At 42.2% G+C, this 22,628-nt stretch overlaps 1 protein-coding gene across 4 annotated transcripts; it reads right to left on the reverse strand.

Annotated features, from left to right (window-relative positions):
* Positions 1-901: 901 nt before the first annotated feature.
* On the reverse strand, positions 902-21,340 carry LUM (lumican). 4 transcript variants are annotated; one of them, XM_053255961.1, is made up of 4 exons: positions 21,209-21,340; positions 16,746-16,856; positions 9,962-10,876; positions 902-1,983 (listed from the first exon to the last, which is right to left on the reverse strand). In XM_053255961.1, exons 3-4 carry the CDS (start codon positions 10,854-10,856, stop codon positions 1,829-1,831), a joined length of 1,050 nt encoding a protein of 349 aa, XP_053111936.1. In that variant the 5' UTR covers positions 10,857-10,876; positions 16,746-16,856; positions 21,209-21,340; the 3' UTR covers positions 902-1,828. The 4 variants fall into 4 exon arrangements, with proteins under 4 accessions (XP_053111936.1, XP_053111935.1, XP_053111937.1 ...); XM_053255960.1 differs by having other exon boundaries at positions 16,746-16,976; XM_053255962.1 differs by lacking the exon at positions 21,209-21,340 and adding an exon at positions 20,894-21,199.
* Positions 21,341-22,628: the final 1,288 nt, after the last annotated feature.

The raw sequence follows: 22,628 nt of genomic DNA on the forward strand, positions 1-22,628 counted from the left end.
TTTGTTGTTTTCAATATCTGAGGTATTCTGAGAGTTGATTATCTGGTAGGAAATTAGAGTGGATTCTCTCATTTCCTACCAGAGAATCTACTCTCAGAACACCTCAGACATTGAAAACAACAAAACCCAGTGCCCCATGGGCTTGTTGTTCTGGGGGTGGTTGACACCCTATGTGCACTATGTTACACCACCACCCGCTCTGGGCCACCCTGGTGCCCCCCCAAGTGGAGTTATGGGGCTGCTGAAATTCCCCATTATTCCCTATGGGGGAAAAGTGTAAAGATGCGCAAACTGCGGAAAAAAATTAAAAATTACCCCTTTGCCCAATTACTTTGAAATCTGGGTGGCAGCTTACTCGCACCCATTGGGCACTACCACCCACCACAACCTGCTCTGGGCCACCCTAGTACTCCCCACACGGAGCTATAAGGCTGCTGAAAACCCCATTATTCCCTATGAGGAAAAGCTTAAAGACGCGCCAACTTCAAAAATTCTTTAAATCACCCCTTTGTGCAATTTCTTTGAAATTTGGGTGGTAGCTTCCACCCATTTGGCACTACCAACCAACCCACTTTGGCCACAAGATGGAGGTCTGACTCTCTGAATTTTTCAGGTCCGTATATGGGTGATTTGTTTTGTACCCGAATCTGGGCAATTGAGCAGAGGGATGATTTTTTTTGTCTACAAATCACCCAAATCAGCCAGATTCAGGTACACATCATTTTATACCCAAATTGTTTCACACATCCCTAATATGCACGTCATGGTACTTTTACGAAGATAAACTAATTGTGAGGGTAAGCTTTAATGATCCATACTTTCACCCACTGGATTAGGTTCCAGGCACATGGCAGTGATTATTAAGACAAGTCGTGCTTTAAGAACCTTTAAAACCGCAAAGTACAGAAAACAATTTATTGAATGGACTTGCAACCTTACAATAATTCAGCAAAATATAAAATAGGCTTCTTTTTGTTTGATTTTATCTGCACTCATTAAAAAAAACTCCAAATGTAAATGTATTTTGACAATAATGTGCACCCAATATTTTTAATTGCTATGTTTTATTTTCTACAAATATGTTAAATATAGCATGCAAATAACTGAAAAGGAATAATGGTGTGTACATGCTTCATTGTAAAATAACATTTTTGTTTTAAGCCTTTAAAAACACACACCACAACATTTGTTTGAATGAACATAGAAGGCATTGACAAATAAAAACCTGGAAACTCTTACTGTTTTCCTACTCATTAACATGAATAACACTTAACTGGGTTCTTAAAATATATTTTCCTACAAATGTAATGTTATCAGTTAATATAGTGATAATGGATTATGGCTCTTCTGTGTATTATAACTGCAAATCTAAGATAGGACAGAAATTTGATTTGAAGATGTGGAAATAATGTACATATATGGTCCAGCCCCAACGTACGAAATACTCCATCAAGATTAGAATATGCCTGACTTCTGCAAACCTGAGTAGGACTGCACACCCACAGGGAGTGTGATGTATGTTTATTATGAGTGTACACCAGTGCTTTTTTAAAACTTTTAAAAATGCAGGCTGTGCTTTATTGCCTTACCTGAATCAGTTAAGAAATAAACATGAGAACAACTTTGTCCACAATCTATGGGACTTCATAGTTTTACAAAACTTTAGCATCACAGACTTAGTAGAATACACACACTTTTTAAAAGGTGGCCAAAATTATGCTGATTATTAACAAACACAATAGATAGGCAAGGTGACATTTTATTTTGAAGTGTTACTGTGGTGTAAAACAGGAAAATAGAGATGACCTCTGAATGAGGGAGGCACAACTCACTCCAAGGAGATTTCAGAAGCCATACGGAGACAGTTGTACATTTCATTAGGCAGATCAGCTCTCGTGAGATTATTTGCATCCAAACGCAGGTGTCTGACCCTGGAGTAGATTAGTGCTCCAACAACCTTACAAAAGCTGCTCACTGGAAATTCTGTAATGTCAATGACACGTTATTAGTAAAAGGACACAAAAGTATTCCTGTTCAGCACATTAGTTTGCAAACATCATTAATGCCAGGAATTATAGCAGATTTTGAATATCAGCAGAAATGATGATCAGACTTCCTTTACTGGGACTTAAAAGATACTGAGGCTGGCATCCAAACTTATGCTGTAGTGATATTGCAGCCTTTTCTGTTGCACAGCGGGAGAGGGGTTCTTTTTTGTCAATGTCCCCTTCCCTCTGAAGTCACCCGTGCCTCCCAAAAATTATGTCCCTGGGGTTTGGGGAACTCTGAGGGACATGGTTTCAGGAGGCGCAGGCAACCTCAGAGGGAACATGCGAGTGCACCCCAACTGTGCAACAGGAAATGCTGGCATGGTACAGCATAAATCTGGATGTCAGCCAATAAAATAATCCACTGTCAGAGTTTAGATTTATGCAGTGAGAATACAAAAGTATATTTCAGTAGGAGCCATAACCTTATTCAGCATTACATGTCTACAGGTGTATGTAGCCATGTACACGTTTTTCTGTGAACAGCCATATATTCCATTTTGAAAGTGAATCTGGATACAGGCTCCCACAAATGCAAGTTACCAGTAGGAAGTATCTATATATATATAATTCTCCTGGGTGTGCCCAGGGAAAATGTGTCCCGGCAGCCCAGCTGATTGGCTGGGCTGTGGAGGCGCCTGATTGGCTGGCAGCACACCCAGGAGAACGGCGGTGGCGGCTATGGCCAGGGAGCCAGGCGGGCCCGGCCGCGGAGGCGAGGCGGCGGGCCTGGCTGGGCCCGGCCGCAGCAGCACTCTCTGGCCCGGCGGCGGCGGCACTCTCGGGCCCGGCCGCAGCGCAGGCGGTGGTGGGCCCGGCCGCACTAGAGGCACAGATGCTCTGTGCCCGGGCCCACTAGTACTACTATAAATGACCAAAAACAATATGTTAATAACTATACTTGTGTACATATCTCTACACACTTTGTATGTAGAACACAGTGTGTGTATGCGGCTCATATACCACCAATTTGATGTTGCTGCACAGAAGGCAAATCCAAATCTTGGTTGCTTCAGGTGGCATTCGCAATAAGAAAGTATAGGGAAATATGGATATATTTCCCTATATCTTCTTGTACAGTAAGATGGAAGTTACTTACTTGAAATACAGCTTGAAGAATATTTAATTTATTTTGCAGAGGCACTAAAAAATTGAAATGGGCAGAGAGCTTTTTCAAAAGGGTGAATATCAATGTATTATTTAAACATTTTGTTTGACATTCTGAACAGTATTTTTCGTGACTATAGATTAAACATTCTAGAATTTTCTCCCTAAAACATGGGTTCTACTGGGTTTAGGAGAAAACAGAGTAAATTTTTAAAGGGTAGCTTGTGGTTTCCAGTCTGATACCTCTGTTGTGGCCGGCTGGGGTCTGAAAGGTGTATATCATGTGGTGTGCCACATTTCCCCTCCCCCCCCCCCATCTTATTCTCTGCTTGCTTTGCACAGTGGTCCATGCTATCTTTTTTCAAGGACTGAAATTTAGAAGATATTTTCCTTGGGCAGGGGTTCAATTTGGAATCATTCTAGTTTTTTGCTGGTTGGTATCTTTAGACATGCAAAATCTACAGATCTTAGTTTTATGGCCACGCAGAGCCATTTTATGTCCCAGGCCATGCAGAGGCCAATTGCACAGGCGCGGCAGCCTCCAAAATGGCTGCCGCGCTGGAGGGGGAAAGCCCGAATGGGCCAAAGAGCTGGCCGAATGGCCGGTTGTGGTGAAAAGGGAGGCCGGTGGGGGGGAGGGGGAAACTCCACTGACACCCCCCACCACTGCCTCCAACAACTCCCCCAAAGGGGTTAAGTAAAAAAAAATTTTTTAATTTAAAAAAACCAAAAAGTCCACAACCCCCCTGAACAGTCAGGGGGTGGTCGGTCCGGGGTCGGACCGAACAGGATGGTTCAGTTTGACCCCGAACCATCAAACCAAACAGGTTCAATGTCGAACATGTTTGATGTTGAACCTGTTTGCACATCTCTAATCCAGGCCTGGGAATCCAGATCACTGCTGAACAACTGGAAACTTGTTGAAGGAGGAGGTGATTTTGGAAGAGAGAAGCAACTGGCAAAAGAGTTTCTTAATCCTCCTCCCATCCACTGCTTCTCTTCTGCATCTTTCTCCCACAGCTGATTTTCCCCTCAGCTGTGGCAAATACATGCCTGCCTCGAGATTGAGCTTGCAAGGAAAAAGCATCTAATGGGTCCAGTCCAAAGTCCCTTCACTCTGCATCCTCCCTCCATCATTTGGTGGTGACCCTGGGTTCCAAAACCAGAACTTCTACTGGAAGTTTAGATTGGCCATTACAAACATTGATGTTTTATAAGGTGCTCCCTGAGGTGCTTTTCACACATAATAAATGACCTTTCCTTCACATTTCCATGAAGTCCATGATCCAATTTGTGTGTGTGTGTTGGAATGGCAAGACCAATTATTAGGCGTGTGTGAGCCAGCTCAATTCAAGCTGGCTTGAGGTTGAACTGACCTGCTTCGACAGGCTCAAGTTTCAACTAGATCAGCCCCATAAAGAATGAGGCTGGTCTGAGTTTGAACCTAGCCAAGTCCAGTTCTATTCAAGCCAGCTCATGTGGCTCAATAGTTTGAGTGGGCAGCCATTTAACAGTGAGTGGTGGTGGCCATTTTGTGACACAATGTGTCATGATGCCTGATTGGTTGTCCTGCCACTGTCCTATGATTGGCCAGCTGTATCCTCTACTCCAGTTGGCTTGCCTTCATGCCACTCAGAGTGTTATTGGTGCAACTGTGCCCACATTGGCTGAAGGGGAAGGATGGGGGGCGGTGCAGCAAGGAGGGTGATAACTGCCCTAAGCCACTTAAACTGCCCAGTAAGCCACCCTGAGCCATTTTTGTGAGGACGGTATATAAATAAAATAAATAAATAAATAAATAAATAAATTATATTTGAGGACATACCCTGGCCTAGCAAAATCACTGACTCTCAGTAGGGGTGTGGATGGAACTAGCTGGGCCAGTTCAGTTTGAGTCCAAACTGGACCCAAACGGGACTGGGCCAGTTCGGTCAGGCACCCTCTTGAACTCATGAACCAGGGGTTCATGAGTCATTTTGAATGAACAGTAAAATGATGAATGAACAAAGAATCCACTATCATTTTGCACCAAAGAACTAACTCTCAGAACACCTCAAAAATTGATAACACAAAACCCAGTACCCTATGGGCTTGTGGTTTGGGGAATGGTTGGCACCCTGTGTGCACTACACCACAACCCACTCTGGGCCACCCCGGCACCACGCACACAGAGTTATGGGGCTGCTGAAACCCCCATTATTCCTTATGGGGGAAAGCTTAAAGACACACAAACTTCAAAAAATTGTTTAAAAAATCACTCCTTTGCCCAATTTCTATGAAATTTGGGTGGTAGCTTCCACCCATTGGGCACTACCACCCCAAACACTCTGTCTCCCCTGGAACCCCCTTCCCTCCCACATTTTTTTATTTTTATTTTTATTTTTTACATTTTATATCTCGCTCTTCCTCCAAGGAGCCCAGAGCGGTGTACTACATACTTAGATTTCTCTTTACAACAACAACCCTGTGAAGTAGGTTAGGCTGAGAGAGAGTGACTGGCCCAGAGTCACCCAACTAGTTTCATGGCTGAATGGGGATTTGAACTCGGGTCTCCCCAGTCCAAATCAAATCAGGGGTGATTCAGGGGGTCAGATTCTGACCCAAATCAAATCAGGATGATTCGATTCTGGTACAACTTCAAATTTAAAAAAATGATTAATGCACCACCCTAGTTTTCATATGGTATTTTATGTTGAGTCTGCCACAATTAAAACAAAAGGCTGAAAAGATACAAATCTAGTAATCTCCAGTTTTGATTTAGACTCCTTAAATTGTTTGAAACTATTGTAGATTAGCACCAGATTAGCACCAGGACCATATCACATCATGAACTGAAGACAGGATCTACAAACCTTGATTTTTCCCCATTGAGCACGTATGGGGAATATCCACTGTGTCCACCCAAGTTTTTGGTTTTTGTTTTGTTTTGTTTTGTTTTTTGGAACAGACAAGACCTTTTCCAGCAAAAGGGACAACTCTGTTCTTAACATTATATACATGGTGCCATAATTAGTCTCTTTCTGCCAACTCTTAGCTCCAGAGGTGCAGCTAGGTAATTTTGGAACCTGGACCCAGTGCCCCCCCCCCCTAAAATAAGCATCCTCTCCCCCTGCCCCCACCCTAGCCTTATGGTTTCACACAGCTTCCCATTGGCATGGGCAGGCAGAAACCGGAAGGCAGACACAGACTGAGGCAGCAGTGCAAAGAGCACTCTGCCTCAGCCAGCTTCTCCCACCCGCCAAACAGCTGAAGGATCCACACACCTTCTTGATCATTCATCACAAATCCACAGGTCTGGGCCAGAGTGCATTTGTAAAAAAAGACAGCATAACCTTCAATGGATTCTTGACCATTCACAGATCAACTGGGACACAACATATGTCCCTTGCTCCACAGTTCAAACACACACCTGGATCACAAACCAGCTTGGACATGTAGTGTATTTGTAAGGGGGGAAAGCTAAAACTATGCCCCTTGCTTCAAGTTGTCACTCAGAGGTTCTGGATTGCAAACCAACTTGAGTAGAGTACATTTATTAAAAAATATTGTTTGTTTATTTGGATGTTAACAATTAGCTCCACTTTCATTAGTTGTGAAGTTCTCTATGGATAGAGATAACTCTTTCTGGAAGCTTTATTACAGTAAAGAAAAAATAATTAAAAACCAAAAGATAGACCAATCCACTTCAAACTAAATACACAGAGCTCTCCCACCTTGCCCTACACCTGCGCCCTATGCCAAGCTATTCCAGGAGATCTAAAGGGTGGAGCAAAGTGGGGTGTGATTTACTCTTTAAGCTGCAAAGGGCAGATTCCTCCACATGGGAATGGAAGGGTGGTTCAAGGGGGTGCTTCAGTTCAAGTAGCTTTTGTCATTTTCTGCCATGACACAAGCCACTAATAGGACTTTTTGATTTTTTTGTAATTCAAAAAATATTAAAAATCAATGGATTGACCAATCTGTTATATGTTCAGAGCCCTCCCACCCTGCCCTATATCTGTGTCCATTATCAAAGCCCTATGGTAAGCCATTCCATAAATATAAAAGGGAGGTAAATAACCACAAAATGGAAATCGCATACCTTCCATTACTAGGTCTGAGAGGAGGCAGGCACAGGCTCAGCACACCAGTAGGTGGGGGCAGGGCAGGGCAGAGGGTGTGCACAGTGCTCTATTGGGCAGTCAGTGTGGCCACTCTGCCTCCTTTCTTCCTGGCTGCCTATAGGCAGCTTGCCCTGCCTCGCTGCTTGTTCACTCCTTGCATGGCTCAGGCAGGCTGCTTTAGGATGCCCGACACCATCACATGTGTGCACACTGGCCAGGTGGAATGAAGCTGTTGGCTCAGAAGGCTGCTCGCCTGGCCCAGCCCCACGACTATGTCTAGAGGCGATTGGGCAGGCTGCGGGCTGGTGGTTTTCCTGCTGGAGGGCTGGCCTCACTCAGCCCTCACTGCCCTGAGCACACTCACACTTAGCCGCCCGGCACAGCATGGATGGGCAGTGGCGCAGGCAAGCGAGTGGCGGTGCTGGTTATATCAACACAGTTGGGGCCCCAGGGGTTGTAGGGACTGGATCTGTGCCCTGAAGTCTGGGGGGCAAAGTGCCTCCACTTATCTCCTCCAATACATTTGACTAACCATGACAGAGAAGTGCATGCTTGCCAACACTTTTTCTGGTCCTCATGAGACTAATTGGCTGAGACAGAGTAATTAAAGAAACTGCAGAAACCAGTTCGAGCAAAGCTTTAAAAACTAGAAGTCTTCTGAGAGGTGTGAACTGAACAAAGGTGAGCAACAGTGGGGCATGAGATAAAATGCAGAGCATTATGCCAGATAAACTAGGAGGAGTATGTTATTTGGGAGTAGTACTTCTTAGTGGATGGAGGTGTTTTTTTTTTTGTTATTTGGGAGTAGTACTTCTTAGTGGATGGAAGTGTATTTTTTTTGTTATTTGGGAGTAGTACTTCTTAGTGGATGGAGGTGTATTTTTTTTGTTATTTGGGAGTAGTACTTCTTAGTGGATGGAGGCGTATTTTTTTTTGTTATTTGGGAGTAGTACTTCTTAGTGGATGGAAGTGTATTTTTAAAAAAGTAATAATAGACACCTATTTGTGAATTGGAGTTTCTATTGATTTCTTACATGGAAAATTTATTTATCAATGAAAACTATTTCTATGAAGGAAAATTCAGATACTCTTGTTTTTAATTCCAGTCCTTTATATCATTCTTCATATGCCTGCATTGTTTTTTACATTGATTTTGGGGATTGCAAGTCAGGCATCCCAATGTGCAACTCTCTCTATCCCTCTCCTCCCTCCCCCATTCTCTTTGTGCATATTTGGGCTCTGTTAACATATTTGATTCCATTCTGCAGTAGGGGTGTGCATTTTGGAATTTTCTTGTTTCAATTTGTATCCGAATCGAAACATCCCTGTTTTGTTTTGTACCCAAATTTTCTGAATCCGAATCAGCCCTGTTTTGTTTCGTAGCCAAATTTTCCAAATCTGAATCCGAATCGATTTGGATTTTTAAAAAGGGTCCCAGGGCAAAAAAAGTGGGTGGTGGTGGTAGTGTCCAATGGGTGTAACCTACCACCCAAATTTCAAAGGAATTAGGCAAAGGGCTGATTTTTTTGTGATTTTTTTTTAAAGTTTACACATCTTTAAGAATTTTCCCATAGGGAATAATGGGAATTCCAGAAAATGTATCACTTCAAATCAAGGGGAAAGGGATGACCCAGAGCAGAGTGTGGTGGGTGGTAGTGCCCAATGGGGGCAGGGAAACTTCCAGAATTATTTCAAAGGAATTGGGCAAAGGGCTGATCTTTTGTGATTTGTTGAAGTTTACGTGTCTTTAAGATTTCTCCCATGGGGAATAATGGAGGTTTCAGCAGCCCCATAATTCCACTTGGGGGGCACTGGGGTTGCCCAGAGCGAAGGGTTGTGTAGTGCACATAGGGTGCCAACCACCCCCATACCCAAAAGCCTTTGGGGTACTGGATTTTGTTGTTTCTGAGGTGTTCATTGTAGATTCTCTGGTAGTATATGAGATTTCCAGTGAAAAACAAGAATCCACTCTCGTGCTACCAGAGAATCTACACTCAGAACACCACAGAAACAGCAGAACCCAGCACCCCATGGGTTAGCAACCCTTCCCCTGGCCAATGTGGGGTCAGTAAAGAGTGGCAAGAAGCAAAAGAGCCAATGGGGAAGAAGGAGGGAATTGTCAGCAGGTCAGCCCATGATTTAGGTCACTGATCAGAAGGCTGGAAGGGTGGGAAATTCAAAGAGATGTCAAACACAAAATGGAGACTGACTCAGAGATCACCACAAAATGGAGGTCCGAAAGAACAAAACGTTTTGTAGCTGAAACAGGGACGTTTTGTTTTGTATACAAAACTTTTGGATCTGGAAAATGGGTCTTTTGTTTTGTATACAAAACACCCAAAACAGGCTGTTTTGGGTACAAAACATTTTGTATCCGAAATGTTCCGCACATCCCTATTCTGCAGAAAGACCTGTATGTTAGCAGAGCTATACATAGTGTTGTCATTAGGACAAGACAAAGACTGGTACTCCATTTCCAGGGTTGTTCTGGTGCCCTCAGTAGAACAATAACAATCTATTTGTGGAGCTCGCAGTTTATGAATGCATTGTGGCAGTAATATTATTACTTCCATTATTATTTCTAGTCACATTTCCTGTCCTGTTTCTGGAAATCTCATTGATAATTTGTCTTGCCTTGTCATTGTCACTAAATGGTCTTGTTAGTGTCCTCGTTTAATTTCAAAAGTGGCAAATATTACTCACTGTTAATCTGGTTGACTTGGAGGTAGTAGTTTTCGAGATGCTCATTTACTGTTGGGATGCTCTTCAGCTGATTATAGGAGAGATCCAGCTCAACAAGGGTAGAAATGTTGAAAGCATTGCCTGGTATTCCAGAATCTGTCAACTTATTATGAGATAGACGTAAATATTGCAGTGCTTTGAAGCCCTGGAAGTACTCATCAGGAACATTGGTAATCTGATTATTGTCAAAATACAGCATCAGTATGTTAGGAGGCAGTCCCAAAGGTAGCTTGGAAAGTTTATTGAAGCTCAAGTCAAGGTACAAAAGTGAATTTAAGCCTTTAAAAGCCCCAGAAAGTGTATCTTCTGTGAGCTGGTTGTGCTGTAGGTGAATGACAGTCAGATTCACTAGTCCTTCTAGTGTATTGGGGTTGATTTTTGTAATCTTGTTATTAGTGAGTTGCAGGTCATCCAAAGTATTAGGAAGAGGCCCAACAGCTTCAGTTAAGTTGTTGTAATTTATATGCAGCTTTTTCAAATTCTTTAATTTGGCAAAGACTTTGCCTTTAATTTTTGAATTTTCCAGATGGTTATGATCTAGAATAAGCCACTCCAGGTCTGTTACATTATCAAAAGCATTTTCTTCAATGCCTTCGATCATATTATTTCTGAGATATAGGTATTTAATTCCAGTAGGAACAATGGGTAGACTCTTCAGTTTAAGATAGTCACAATACATGGCTGATGGATAGCTTATAGGACAAGTACATTCTGGTGCACAGATTGCTGTAGATAACTCAGACATTGAATGAGCATAACCATAATCTTCAGGAGGATAATATCCAGGATCATAATCATATTGACAGAAGATGCCACTGATCAAGAAAATGAACAAAGGAAGAGAATTCAGATGCATCTTTGCAGTGTGGGTTGTTTCTGTTGAGGGAGATAAAAGGCATATCATTACCTCAATGGCCATTACAAAGAACCATGTCTGAAGAATAAAAATAGAAGTTCACATTGTGTATGATTCTTTGTAAACAAAGATTCTTTGTTTGTAGTAGCATTGTATTATGCACTGGAATGTAGGTTTTTGTGCCACAGATAAATTTTTGCTACATCAAATGCTGATAATTTTGTTCAGTAACACTATTGTGAGTAATACAGTTGACAATAAATGTAAGGCCCTCTTGAAATAATGGCCACATGCTGAAAAGAAGCCAGTTTGGACAATGATATGCATCAGAAATATTTGATACTGGAGTATGTATGTATGTATGTATGTATGTATTTTTCCATTTCTATACTGCTTTTCATTAAAATAATTCCAAAGTGGTTTATAATATAATTAAAACAATGCACAATTAAAATACAAGGAGTACAGATATTAAAAATAAAAACAAAATATCTCTATTTAGAAGTTGAAAAACCTATATAAAACAGTAACACAGAAAACACATAAGTATGGTAAATGAATCAAAGTATTTATTATTATTTATTAGAGAAATTTAATATACCGCCCACTCTGAAGACTCTGGGCGGTGTACAACAACAGGCAAACAGGCAACATTAAAAATTACATTACATTAATAATTAAAAATTATTAAAGAACTAAAGTAACTATCAGAAAACAGAAAAATGGACTACAGGGCAAAGGCCTGGCAAAGTATAAAAGTATAATGAATTTTTGTGCATGAATGACAATTAGCTGCTAAAGTGTTGGACATGGAATGTGGTTATGTGCATTTAAACCCCATACAGGCGTGAAGGTCACTTTATTATCTTAGTTCAATCGGTATCTTTCTAACCTCTCTAATCATATGAGGATAAGCTTATGTATGCTGTTCTGAGCTTCTTAGAGATCTGTGAGCCAGATTGATTAGAGCCAGGCTTGTCATTGAACCGGCCCAGTCCAAGCGGTCTGAGTTTGAACTGGCCCGGCCTCCCAAAGGGGTGTCCTGGTCCGAGCTTGAACTGAACCAGCCCTGATTCGAACTGGTTCAGTGGTCTATTGGTAAAGGGGAATCTAGTGAGGCTTCTAGTGAATCTAGTGAAGCCAGGGGAGCTTCGTTAAGCCTAGAGAGGGAGGGTGGGCAGTCAGTTAGTACTTACAAGTACCATTGGCAAGGGGCGTCAGTGGCGAGGAAGCTCCCTCAACCCCCACCGACCTCCCGCGGAGTAACTAGAGTATCCATGGTCGCCACTGGCCTGGTTTGGGCCTTTGCACATGCATGGAGATCATTTTATTGACCTCCATGCATGCACAGAGGCCATTTGCTTGACCACACAATTTGTAAGTACTGAATAACTCCTCTCCCACCTCCTCTAGGGTTAGGTAAGCTGCCCTGTGCCTTAACTGGTAAAGGGGGAGCTTCACCAGATTCCCCTTTACCACTAGTCAGTCAACTGGTAACCAGTCCACAAACTGGTTTGAACCAGTCTGGAGGTTGAACGATACCGGGGCCAGTTCAACTGGAACCAAAACTGAACTGGGCTGGGTCAGTTCACCTCCTCTGCCGTTGCCAATAGTACTTGTAAGTACTAAATGACTCCCCTCCCACCCCTTCCAGGCTTAGGGAACCCCCCCCCCCTGCTACTTTACTAGTAAAGGGGAATCCTCCCCGGGTTCCCCTTTACCATTAGACCACTGAACTAGTCCACGAGCTGGTCTGGTGGTAGATCCAGAACCAAAACCAAACTGGGCCTGGTCGGTTTAAATCCAGTTCAGATTCGAACTGAACTGGCAAAACTGGTTTTGTGCACATCCCTATTCTCTATTGTATTGTGTGTACACATAATTGGAATTGGTCTCTGTTTGGGAATTCACATTTTTACACAAAGTTATATAAAAAAGGGAGAAAGGCAGAAGGGGGTAAGCTTAGGCTTTTGTATTGTGTTTATAATAATTAGCATCAGAAAAAATAAACAAATGACTTGGCAGATGGCATCAGCAAAAAAATGAATAAGGCTGCATTCACACAACCACATGGATCTTGGTTATAAAGTTAATCAGGATCACCCAGCAGAGCTCATTGTGTGAGCCCGGAATTTCGAGGCAATTCTTGTCAAACTACTTCAATTAACCAGTATTTAACCAGGATATATTATTCTGGTGAAGAGCTAGTTAACTAGTTTGTCCAGGATTGCCCTGAAATTATATCTGGTAGGTTCTATAGTTTTTATTTATTTTATTTATTAGATGTATATACCGCCCTTCCAAAATGGCTCAGGGCGATTTACAACATGGTAAAAACAATTAAAACAAGTTAACAGTTAAAATCAAACTATAAAAAGAGAATAAAACCAATTAAACAATTCAAACAGCTAAAAAACCCTGGAAAATCAGGACATTAATTTAAAACAATTTAAAACCATTTGTCAATCATTTAAAAACCCTGGAAGGCCAGGCCAAACAGATAGGTTTTAAAGGCTCTCCTGAAGGACAGTAATGATCTCAAATTATGGATTTCTGCCGGGAGTGCATTCCACAGCCCAGGAGCAGTTACAGAGAAGGCCCGCCCCTGAGTCGCCACCAGACGAACCAGTGGTAACTGGAGACGGACCTTCTCACATGACCTTAACGTGTGGTGTGGATCATGTAGTTTTTATAATTCTCAATTTTTAGCTTTTAGAATAACTTTTTATTTGAAACTTAATTCTAATTGTGGCTTTAGCCTGGACCTTTAACTTGTTTACTTAATTTCATCAATTTCATTAGTTTTATTTTACATTGTATCTATTTTATTGTTGTGAGCCTCCCTGAGCAGTAGTGTACTGGAGGGGCAGGGTATGAATATTTTAAATAAATAAATAAAGCCCATTCTCAGGACCAGCCTTACTCAGGTAGGAGATCTGTAGCCGGGTAGGGCTGGTTGTGAGAACCACCAGGATCTCTCTTGATCCCAGTGCTCCTCCTCTGGGTACCCCAGGTTTCAAAACCAGGCTAAAAGTGAGGTAGGAGAGTGCGTATGAGCCTCCTCCTCATGTACAGGTCATGTGAAAGCTCAGGCTGCCAGCAGCTGCCCCCAAGATTCCATAGAGCTGGGGGACAGAAACAGCCAGGCAGTGCATCCTCACATGGTGCATTGTGGGGTACCAGAGGATGCAGCCTGGTTTCCCCACTCCCTTTTGGCACGCCGGGATTGCTTGCACAGTGGTTGTGTGGATGTGTGAGTTACAGCAGCTGGTGGCATCCTTGGATCATCTGGGGGGAAGAAGGTAAGGCCCAGCGGAATCAGTCATATGAACGATCTTTGTGTGTCATCATTCTACAATGAATAGTCTGATGCCTCTTCATATCTTTACCCTGCATTATGCCTAGCTATATCATAATGAAAGGGCAGGGTGGGATCTTCAGGCAGTAACCCCAATAAATCTCATACAAGTAAGAACACCTTGGCTGACATCCAGACTAGTGTTGAGCTAGCACAATGAACAAAGTCGCGCACATGCTAAAAGGTAGCATAGCTGTGCAGATGCTCACGGTTGCACAATCCACTGGAAGGGCAGGATGGGATTTGCAGGTAGTAACCCCACATATCTCATACAAGTAAGAACACATTGGTTGACATCCAGAATAGTGTTGTGCTAGCACAATGATCAAAGTCACGCACATGCAAGAATCTGTACAGATGCTCACAGCTGCATAATCCATGGAACTCAAGCAATGGACTTGAGCAAGTAGGATAATGGAACAGATACTAACATCCAAACAAGTGTGGTGCTAGGGCAATGAGAGAAGTTGCACACACTCAAGAATTTGCAGAGCTCTGAAGCTGTGGTGCTCTGCCATGTTGTTAAACTAGCAGCAGCAACCTCCTCGGCGACATATACAAGATTGCGCTACAAGGTTGTGCAACTTGTTGCACAACTAGTTGTGCAATGTGTTGTGCAAAACTAGCCTGGAACACAAGCTCTTGATTTAGCTGAATTAGCTAGAACAAATTCTTGCTGACGCAACGTTCTTGAACTAGTGCAAGTGTTTGCACAAGCGCAACATTAGTCTGGATGTCAGCCACTGTTTTTGTTTCCTATAAGTGAAAAATAAAAATAAAAATTTAATTACTTGTGCACCATACATATTTTAAATCCTTGAATCTTACTTAGCCTGAAACCTTTGGATCTCTCTCTCACAGAAAAATGATAAAATATCACACCTAACACCATAACATGTGTGTGGGGTGGGGGGACCTTAAACCTATAGCAGTTTCTTTTGAAGTAAAATGTCTTCAGGCAGTCTTTTTGGTGAAAACAATGGCAGGCTATACTAAGGCTGTAATGTGCTATAAATTGTTCTGATCACTCACTGAGTCATAAGTATCTCTGCTAGGACTAGGCAATTAAATACATTTATAAATTCATTTAAGTGCCCAGTCAATACTTGCAAGCTAGAGGCCACTGCCAGAATAGAGTGAGGGAGATGGGAGAAATATGGATGAGGTATTTGTTTATTCATTGGGTGTAACCAAGCTTCCACTGTAGACAATGATTTTTATGGAGCTGAACTGCACAGTAAAACTGTTTGTATGAGAACATACTGTATCAACTGCCAAATAATAGCTTTGAGCTGTAGCTGTTACAGGCTATTAATTGATCAGAGTACATTAATTGATCAGAGTTAATATATAGACTTTCCCTAAAGGTTGAAGCAAGTCAAGCAACCAAACAGGTACATAGCCACAATTACTTTAAAAACTCAGAAAGTCAGAATTTGGACTGGCACACCTTGGCCTTGCATTTTTTAAAAGACATTTGTGCTGTGTTTGGTATGCAATCTGCCCCCAAATGTATTTCTGAAAAAGTGGACTGCTTCATTCAGCTAAACCATGGAAAGCACTATAGTACTTCATTTGAAGATGTGAAGAACATTGGTATATGAATATTCAAAACTATATACAGATTTATATTAAATGTTTGAAAATAAAGGATGACATATGGACAGCATCAATCTTAATCTAAACCTTGCCCTGTTGAAATATAAACCATGTATAGTGTCAATGTGTGACCTTGCCTTTTCAAGATTTTTTATTTTAGAAGTTTGATTGACAAAATATTTCATTATGCTTTGTGCTCCTGTGCATTATTGTTTATGAATGTAAACTCTCATTGGATCACCAGCTAATTCATATTATGTTTTAAGGGTACTTTTCTGAATCACATTATTTAAAATACCCTTACAAAGATATGCTTAAAAGTTACTTTGTGTGTCATTTGGCATTTTCCTCAAATAGAAACCTTCTCTTACATTAAGGGCAAACAAAGAGCTTTTTAAATTTATTATTTTGAAATGTTTCATTGTGAAGATCTCAGTATAGTTGCAATGAAGAGGGGAATCAAAGAGCATATTGCTACACAAAAATACTGTATAAATATTTTGGATAGTCTTCATTAATATAATGTCACCAAACATCAAATATTAAAACAGCAAATTGATTTTTCAAGTTACTGGAATATCTAACTTCATCTGCTAAGAAATGAGTTATTACAATAACTTAATATCCAAGCTTGTACTAATCAATAGTTGGATAAGCAGAAGTTTATATTTGGTGGGTTTTGCTTTTCTCCTCCAAGGCTTGGCCATTGATAGTGAATGACCCTTCCTTTAGAAGCCAACATGTTTTGCAAAAAAGTGCAACAATAACCCACAACACATGTGGAGCATTTTTAAACAAACTGTGAAGGCAAATGCACAAAAGCAACAGTTGGATGTTCAGTTTGCAAATTGGCAAAGTTCTCCTGACATGTTCTCAAAATTGTTTCATTCAGCTGCTTGATTGTTAGCATTAAAGCATGCGAGAGTGCTTACCTTTCTGACTTGAAGCTGCTCGCTTTAATTCCCACAGCAGATGCAGGAAGGGACTGGGTCGACCAATATATGCTATAAACAGTGTCAGAAGGTAGCTGGCTGCCAGATCCTCTGTGATACAAGGGGGGAAAAAATCCTAGTCACGCTGTTCTCTGAAGCTGCTATGTCATCATGGTATTCTGGTGGTGCGGTATGTAAAACTGCTGCTGCCTAATCAAGAGCAGGTGGACACTGCAAATGGTAAAGAACAACCCATCTGGTCTCCCTGTGGTGCAGAAGGCAACCCCTTGAAGCAACCTGAGAAAGTTCAGGCTGCCTACCGTGGCATGAACGACAGCATTCTAAAGGGTGGGGGGACAAAAATAATGCACAAATTGCAAACAGACACTGCATTTTCCCAAACTATTTTATAGCCTTTAGCAAGATCTAACAAATAGCACTCAAACCCCAGTGTTGTCTCAATTCTTTAGCCAAATGACTCATTCATTTTTTTCTTGTTTTTCTTTCTGCTAAGTTATGTACATAATAACTTAATAAAAGCCTCTGCAGTGGAAAATAATGCCAGTGGTAAAACCACACGAGTTTTTCCTTTGCCACACTGTGTGTGAAGAAAATATTCTTCACACAGGAAAAAGGAAGATTCAGTTCAGAGTTTATAGTTAAACACATATGATGCCACAAGGTCTGAACATCCTTAAAGAATGATTAACCTAAATATTTGTATAACATAAATGATGACTGAAAATACAACAGTTCAGAGGTGAGAAATAAAATCTTGACAGTGTCCTGGAAATATATTAACTTTTGTCACTCTTTGGATTCAAAGAGCTCCAGAATCTGGAATCAATAAACTGTGAGCTGTCTGTTTCTTATTTGATGGATGCTGTTCAAGAATGCATCCTAAAGCTTGGATGAGAACATTGCTGAAATAAAGAACTGCCAAAAATAATGTTAAAATAATGTAATAAAAACAAGAAGGGAAATTATTGGCAAAACTATCATATTCATTCTGGTTGTAACATCTCTATGAAACTCCCCACCAAGACCTTCCATTGTTATAGGATGCACTGGTCCTTTGAAAGATTTCCATCGTCACACATAACTGGTTTGGTAGGTGACGGGGAAGAAGCTTAGAGCGATTTAGAAAGAGTTTATATTACTGCAATACATAAAAGATGGATGGATGGCAGATGACATGTCAAAATGTCATGGGTATTTTAATCAATCTTTTGCTTAGTTTGCTTAATTTTGCTTGTTTGGCTGATTCATTTCTAAATATTGTATACCTATCAATTGTATATGCCAAAAACAACAGCTGCAACAAGCAGCAGCTGATGGCCTGTAGTGGTGTCTAAGCCGGCTCAATTTGAGCCAGTCTGGGCATTGAACTGGGCCAAACCGATTCATGGGCTGGTCGGGGATACTTGTAAAGGGGGCATTCTTTAATCCCTATCCTAAAGGTAGCCAGGGGGCAAAAGAATGGGTACTCCTCTGTACCTTTAGAGGTGCAGCAGAGGCAGTGGAGAGACATCAGAGGCAGCGGTGAGGTCTCCTCCAAGCCCACTGCCATCATCCTGAATGAAAGTCCAGGCCGGCTGCAGCCCGGTTCTAGTTTGAGAGTTTAGCAGGGAATTTGGTATGGATTCAAACTTAACCGGCCAAACCAGTTCTATGCACATCCCTAATGACCTGGTTTTCTGCCTGAGAACTAGTGATAGCTTTGGTCTAGGGATTGTCCAAAGATCATCTTCTGATGATGTTCATCAGAAAGAAAGTTTCTGTGTGTTCTGACAAGATCCTGCCCTAGTAATCTGCCCAAAGCATCTGCAGTAGGAATGCATGAGCATCCCACCTCTTATCCTGAAAAGGGCCAAGGAGCTTCATGCATTCCAATGGAATGCTCATAAATTGCCGACAGTCACTAATACTTCCTTTTCCCCCTGCCTCAAATTGTCCAGAGACTTACCTTGGGGAAGGGGGGAGGGGGAAGCCAGAAGTAGTAGTGGCATAAGTGGGCACTCCAGGTCTTGTGCAGTGTCTTTTCCTGCCAGGGAATGGACTGAGACTGCAGATCCAGGATCCCCAGTGGGAAAGTGCTGCTATGTGTACCACTCGCACTGAGATTATGGAGTGCCTGCTGCCTCTTCCTTCCCTCTGTCCTAAGGTAAATTTCTAGGGAACTTTGGGGCAAGGAAAAGGAGAGAGGGAGACAGCTTGCAGGACCATGGTGAACATGGTCCTGTATGTAGCAGGATACAATTAGGACAGTATTTGCCCCAGTCTTCCTTCTTGTGAGCAATCAATCAGGGGTGTTTGCAAGTACCCTTGCTTGAATGCTTGTGGCATCTCTGATCTACAGCAGCACTGCCAGTTAAGCTTACCATAGACCTTGTAAAGAAACCTCTGGAACTGGCCTAGTATGTTATAATTCCATAATTTCCAAGTCCTGCATTGGGAGGACCCGAGTTTGAATCCCCATTCAACCATGAAACTCACTGTGTGCCTCTGGGCCAGTCATGTATGTATGTATGTATGTATGTATGTATGTATGTATGTATGTATGTATTTAATACATTTCTACACTGCCCAAACGCAAGTTCTCTGGGCGATTTACAAAACAATAAAAACAGCCAATACAAGATTAAAACATTTCAACAATTAAAATTAAAAAGTTAAAACAATTAAAACACAATTAAAACAGTATCTAATTAAAAGCCTGGGTGAACAAATGCATCTTGACTGCCCTTTTAAACATTGTAAGAGATGGGGAGGATCTTATTTCAGCAGGAAGTATGTTCCAAAGCCTCATGGCTGCAGTGGAGAAGGCCTGTCCCTGAGTAGCCACCAGACGAGCTGGTGGCAACTGCAGATGAACCTCTCCAGATGATTTCAATGGGAGGTGTGGTTCATAGCAAAGAAGACGTTCTCTTAAATACCCAGGGCCCAAGCTGTATTCCTCAGCTTAACCAACCTCACAGCGTTGTGAGGATAAAAGTAACCATATATAGTGCTCTGAGCTCCTTGGAGGAAGAGTGGGATATAAGTAGAAAGACAGAAAGAAAGATTCTATTTGAAAATGAGTTGAAACGTGTGTGTGAATTGTCACAATAAAATTCACACCCCTGAAAAGCTCTTTCTCTTTTGGTGATATTTGGCAATCAACTGGAACAGGTTCAGAAGAGGACAACAAAGGTGGTGAGGAGTCTGGAAAACAAGTCGTATAAGGAATGATGGAAGGAGCTAGGTACGTTTAACCTGGAGAATAGAAGACAAAGGGGAGATATGATAACTATCTTCAAATAGCTGTTGCATAGGAGGGGGAGTTGACTTGTTTGCTGTTGCTTCTGAGGGCAAGACTAGAACCAATGGGTTGAAATTAAAAGGAAGCCGATTTAGGCTAGACACTAGGAAGAAATTCTTAACGGTAAGAGTTGTGGAACAGCTTGCTTTGTGCAGTGGTGGGCTCTCTTTCACTGTAGTTTACAAATAGAGAATGAACAGCCATCTGTCAGGAATGCTATAGCAGTTTCCTGCACTGAGTAGCAGTTTTCTGCACTTCCTCTAAAGCCCTTTCCAAATGTAACATTTTATGATTCTATGACTCTATAAGCCTATTCACATAACCAGGCAAGCAGAGGGTGTGAAGGGAGGCAGGGTCCAACTTAGCATCCCCCACAGATGATCCAGGAAATGCTGTTCGGAGCGCAGCTTGCAGCATGGATCTCCAGAGGCTGGGAAGATGCTTCCCGGCCTCTGGATATCCCACAATGCACTACATGATGAGCATGGAACACTGGAGGATACCCCCATGAGACGGGTACTCTAAGAGTCCTTCTCTGTTTATGCTCAGGCTGTGTGCAGCCTGAGCATACACATGACCCCGTACCTGGGGAAAGGGTGTGTTTGTGCCCTTTAACCCAGGTATAAGACTAGATACACAAGCTGGGCTTGCAGGGGAGGCAGTGCCGGATCGGGTTCAATCCCGGTGCTGCACATGAGCAGCCCTACCCAGACAGGGTTTTCCTAACCTGGGTAGAGCTACCCTTGCGCATAGCCTTCATGATTTTTATAAAGAACAGCTCAAATGACATGAAAACATTTGTGGGACCATCCCCATTTCCAAGGCAACCAGGCTGTCAGGGACTCACCCAGATGCCCCTTCCAAGTCCAGGGAGGTGATTTGTTTGGTGCTGTTTATATCAGTTATGTCACCGTGGAATTTAGTAAGTTCTTTCTTGCCACCAAGATTGTCTATTACCCTGCTCTCAATAAACAACCTCTTGGTCATGTAGCCTCATGAGAGCATAAGAGATTTATAAGTTTATTCGGTCATTGACCAGCAAATCATGAGAGCATGATAGGCATATATATTCAGTGCATCAAAAAAAGAAACAAAGCTTAAATTGTAAAAACAAATAAAAATAAGAATGAAATAAGGATCTCTGCAAAGCAGGGCACATAACCTTTATTGCAATGCTTCCAACTAAGTCAGCCGCTAGTCTCAACACAGTGTGACCTTTTTTCTAAATCCATCTCTTAGTCATGAGCTAGAGTTTTCTGTTCCCCAGTCCTACTCAATACCTCACCAACTCCTAACTAACTCTCCAACTGTCACCAGCTGAATCTTAGTCAAACCCTCCTCCCAACATTCCATGCATGGTTGCTATGGCAATTCTTGCCCCCCTCTCACCCCAGCATTTTTTCAAATAGGCCAAAACCCGCTTTCTTGGTGAGCTGTACAGCATTGCTCAAATTCATAGCACAGCAAGGGAAGAGAGGAACTCATCCCCATGTTTCGAAGGCAACTAGGCCAATCCTCCCTCCTTTGCCATGCTGTGCTCTAAGGCAAATGTTGTTTTGCCATGCTGCACCACGAAACAAATCAAACTGATGGAGCATGGCATGGCAAGAAAGGGAGCTCTGGCCCTGCTGCCTCAGCAGTGTAGGAAGGATGTTTCTCTCTGCCACCATTACCCCAAAGAACAGTGTGAGGTTTGTGCTTTCCTTCAGTCATGTCACCTCTTGGCTAAAATTGATTGGTGATGGTGTCCTGAGGTAATCACATTAACTAATTTTGGGTCATCTAATGACTGAGAGAGAAGCTGTAACAAAAAGAGGCAGAGGAAGAGTTGGAACTGAACATTCTCCAGAGTGAAATTTTAAAGAGAATTTCAGGGTTCCTCCAAAGGGCGTTTTCCAGATATTGAGCTTTGTGCTGGTAGAAGTGTTGCAAAGTGCGACAGAATGATGCAATGGTTTCAAACCATGAGTAAAGGGTTGTCCAATGCTTTGTGGTAGGCTGGTGGCCATTCATATTGTGGTTTCCAGGCTAGGGGTGTCCATATACTCCTTGAACCTCCTTATCTGTCCCCTCCTCCTGTCCCATTTGGGGCCAATGGAGTCATGGAGGAGGCAGGGGGATGACATGATAGCTTAAAAAAAAATTTATCTGTGTGTCTCCCTTGCACAAAGCCATCAAGGAAAGTGACATTCAATCGAATAAACAAACAAACAAACAAAAACAAACATTTAATTGCAGGGTTGCAGGGTTGCACCCCTGTGGAAGTGCTACAGCAAAACAAACAAACAAACAAAAACCAGTGGAGGGGAAAACACTGCTCCAAAATGAGATTTTAATTGCAGCATTGCACCCTTGCACAAGCACTACAGCAAAAAACCCAACAAAAAACAAATGGTGGGGAAAGCGCTGCTCCAAAATGAGAATTTACTTCCAGCATTGCACCCTTTCATGAGCAACCCAGCAAAACAAACAGACACACAAAGGCAGAGAGGGCCCCTAGATAAACATCAGGGGAGTTGGGGATTAGGTGGATTTTGAACAAGAGGGTTACGGCGGGGGAATCAAGGCAGCTGTCTCTTTGC

The sequence above is a fragment of the Hemicordylus capensis genome, chromosome 5 (assembly GCF_027244095.1).
Source record: "Hemicordylus capensis ecotype Gifberg chromosome 5, rHemCap1.1.pri, whole genome shotgun sequence".
NCBI lineage: Eukaryota > Metazoa > Chordata > Lepidosauria > Squamata > Cordylidae > Hemicordylus > Hemicordylus capensis.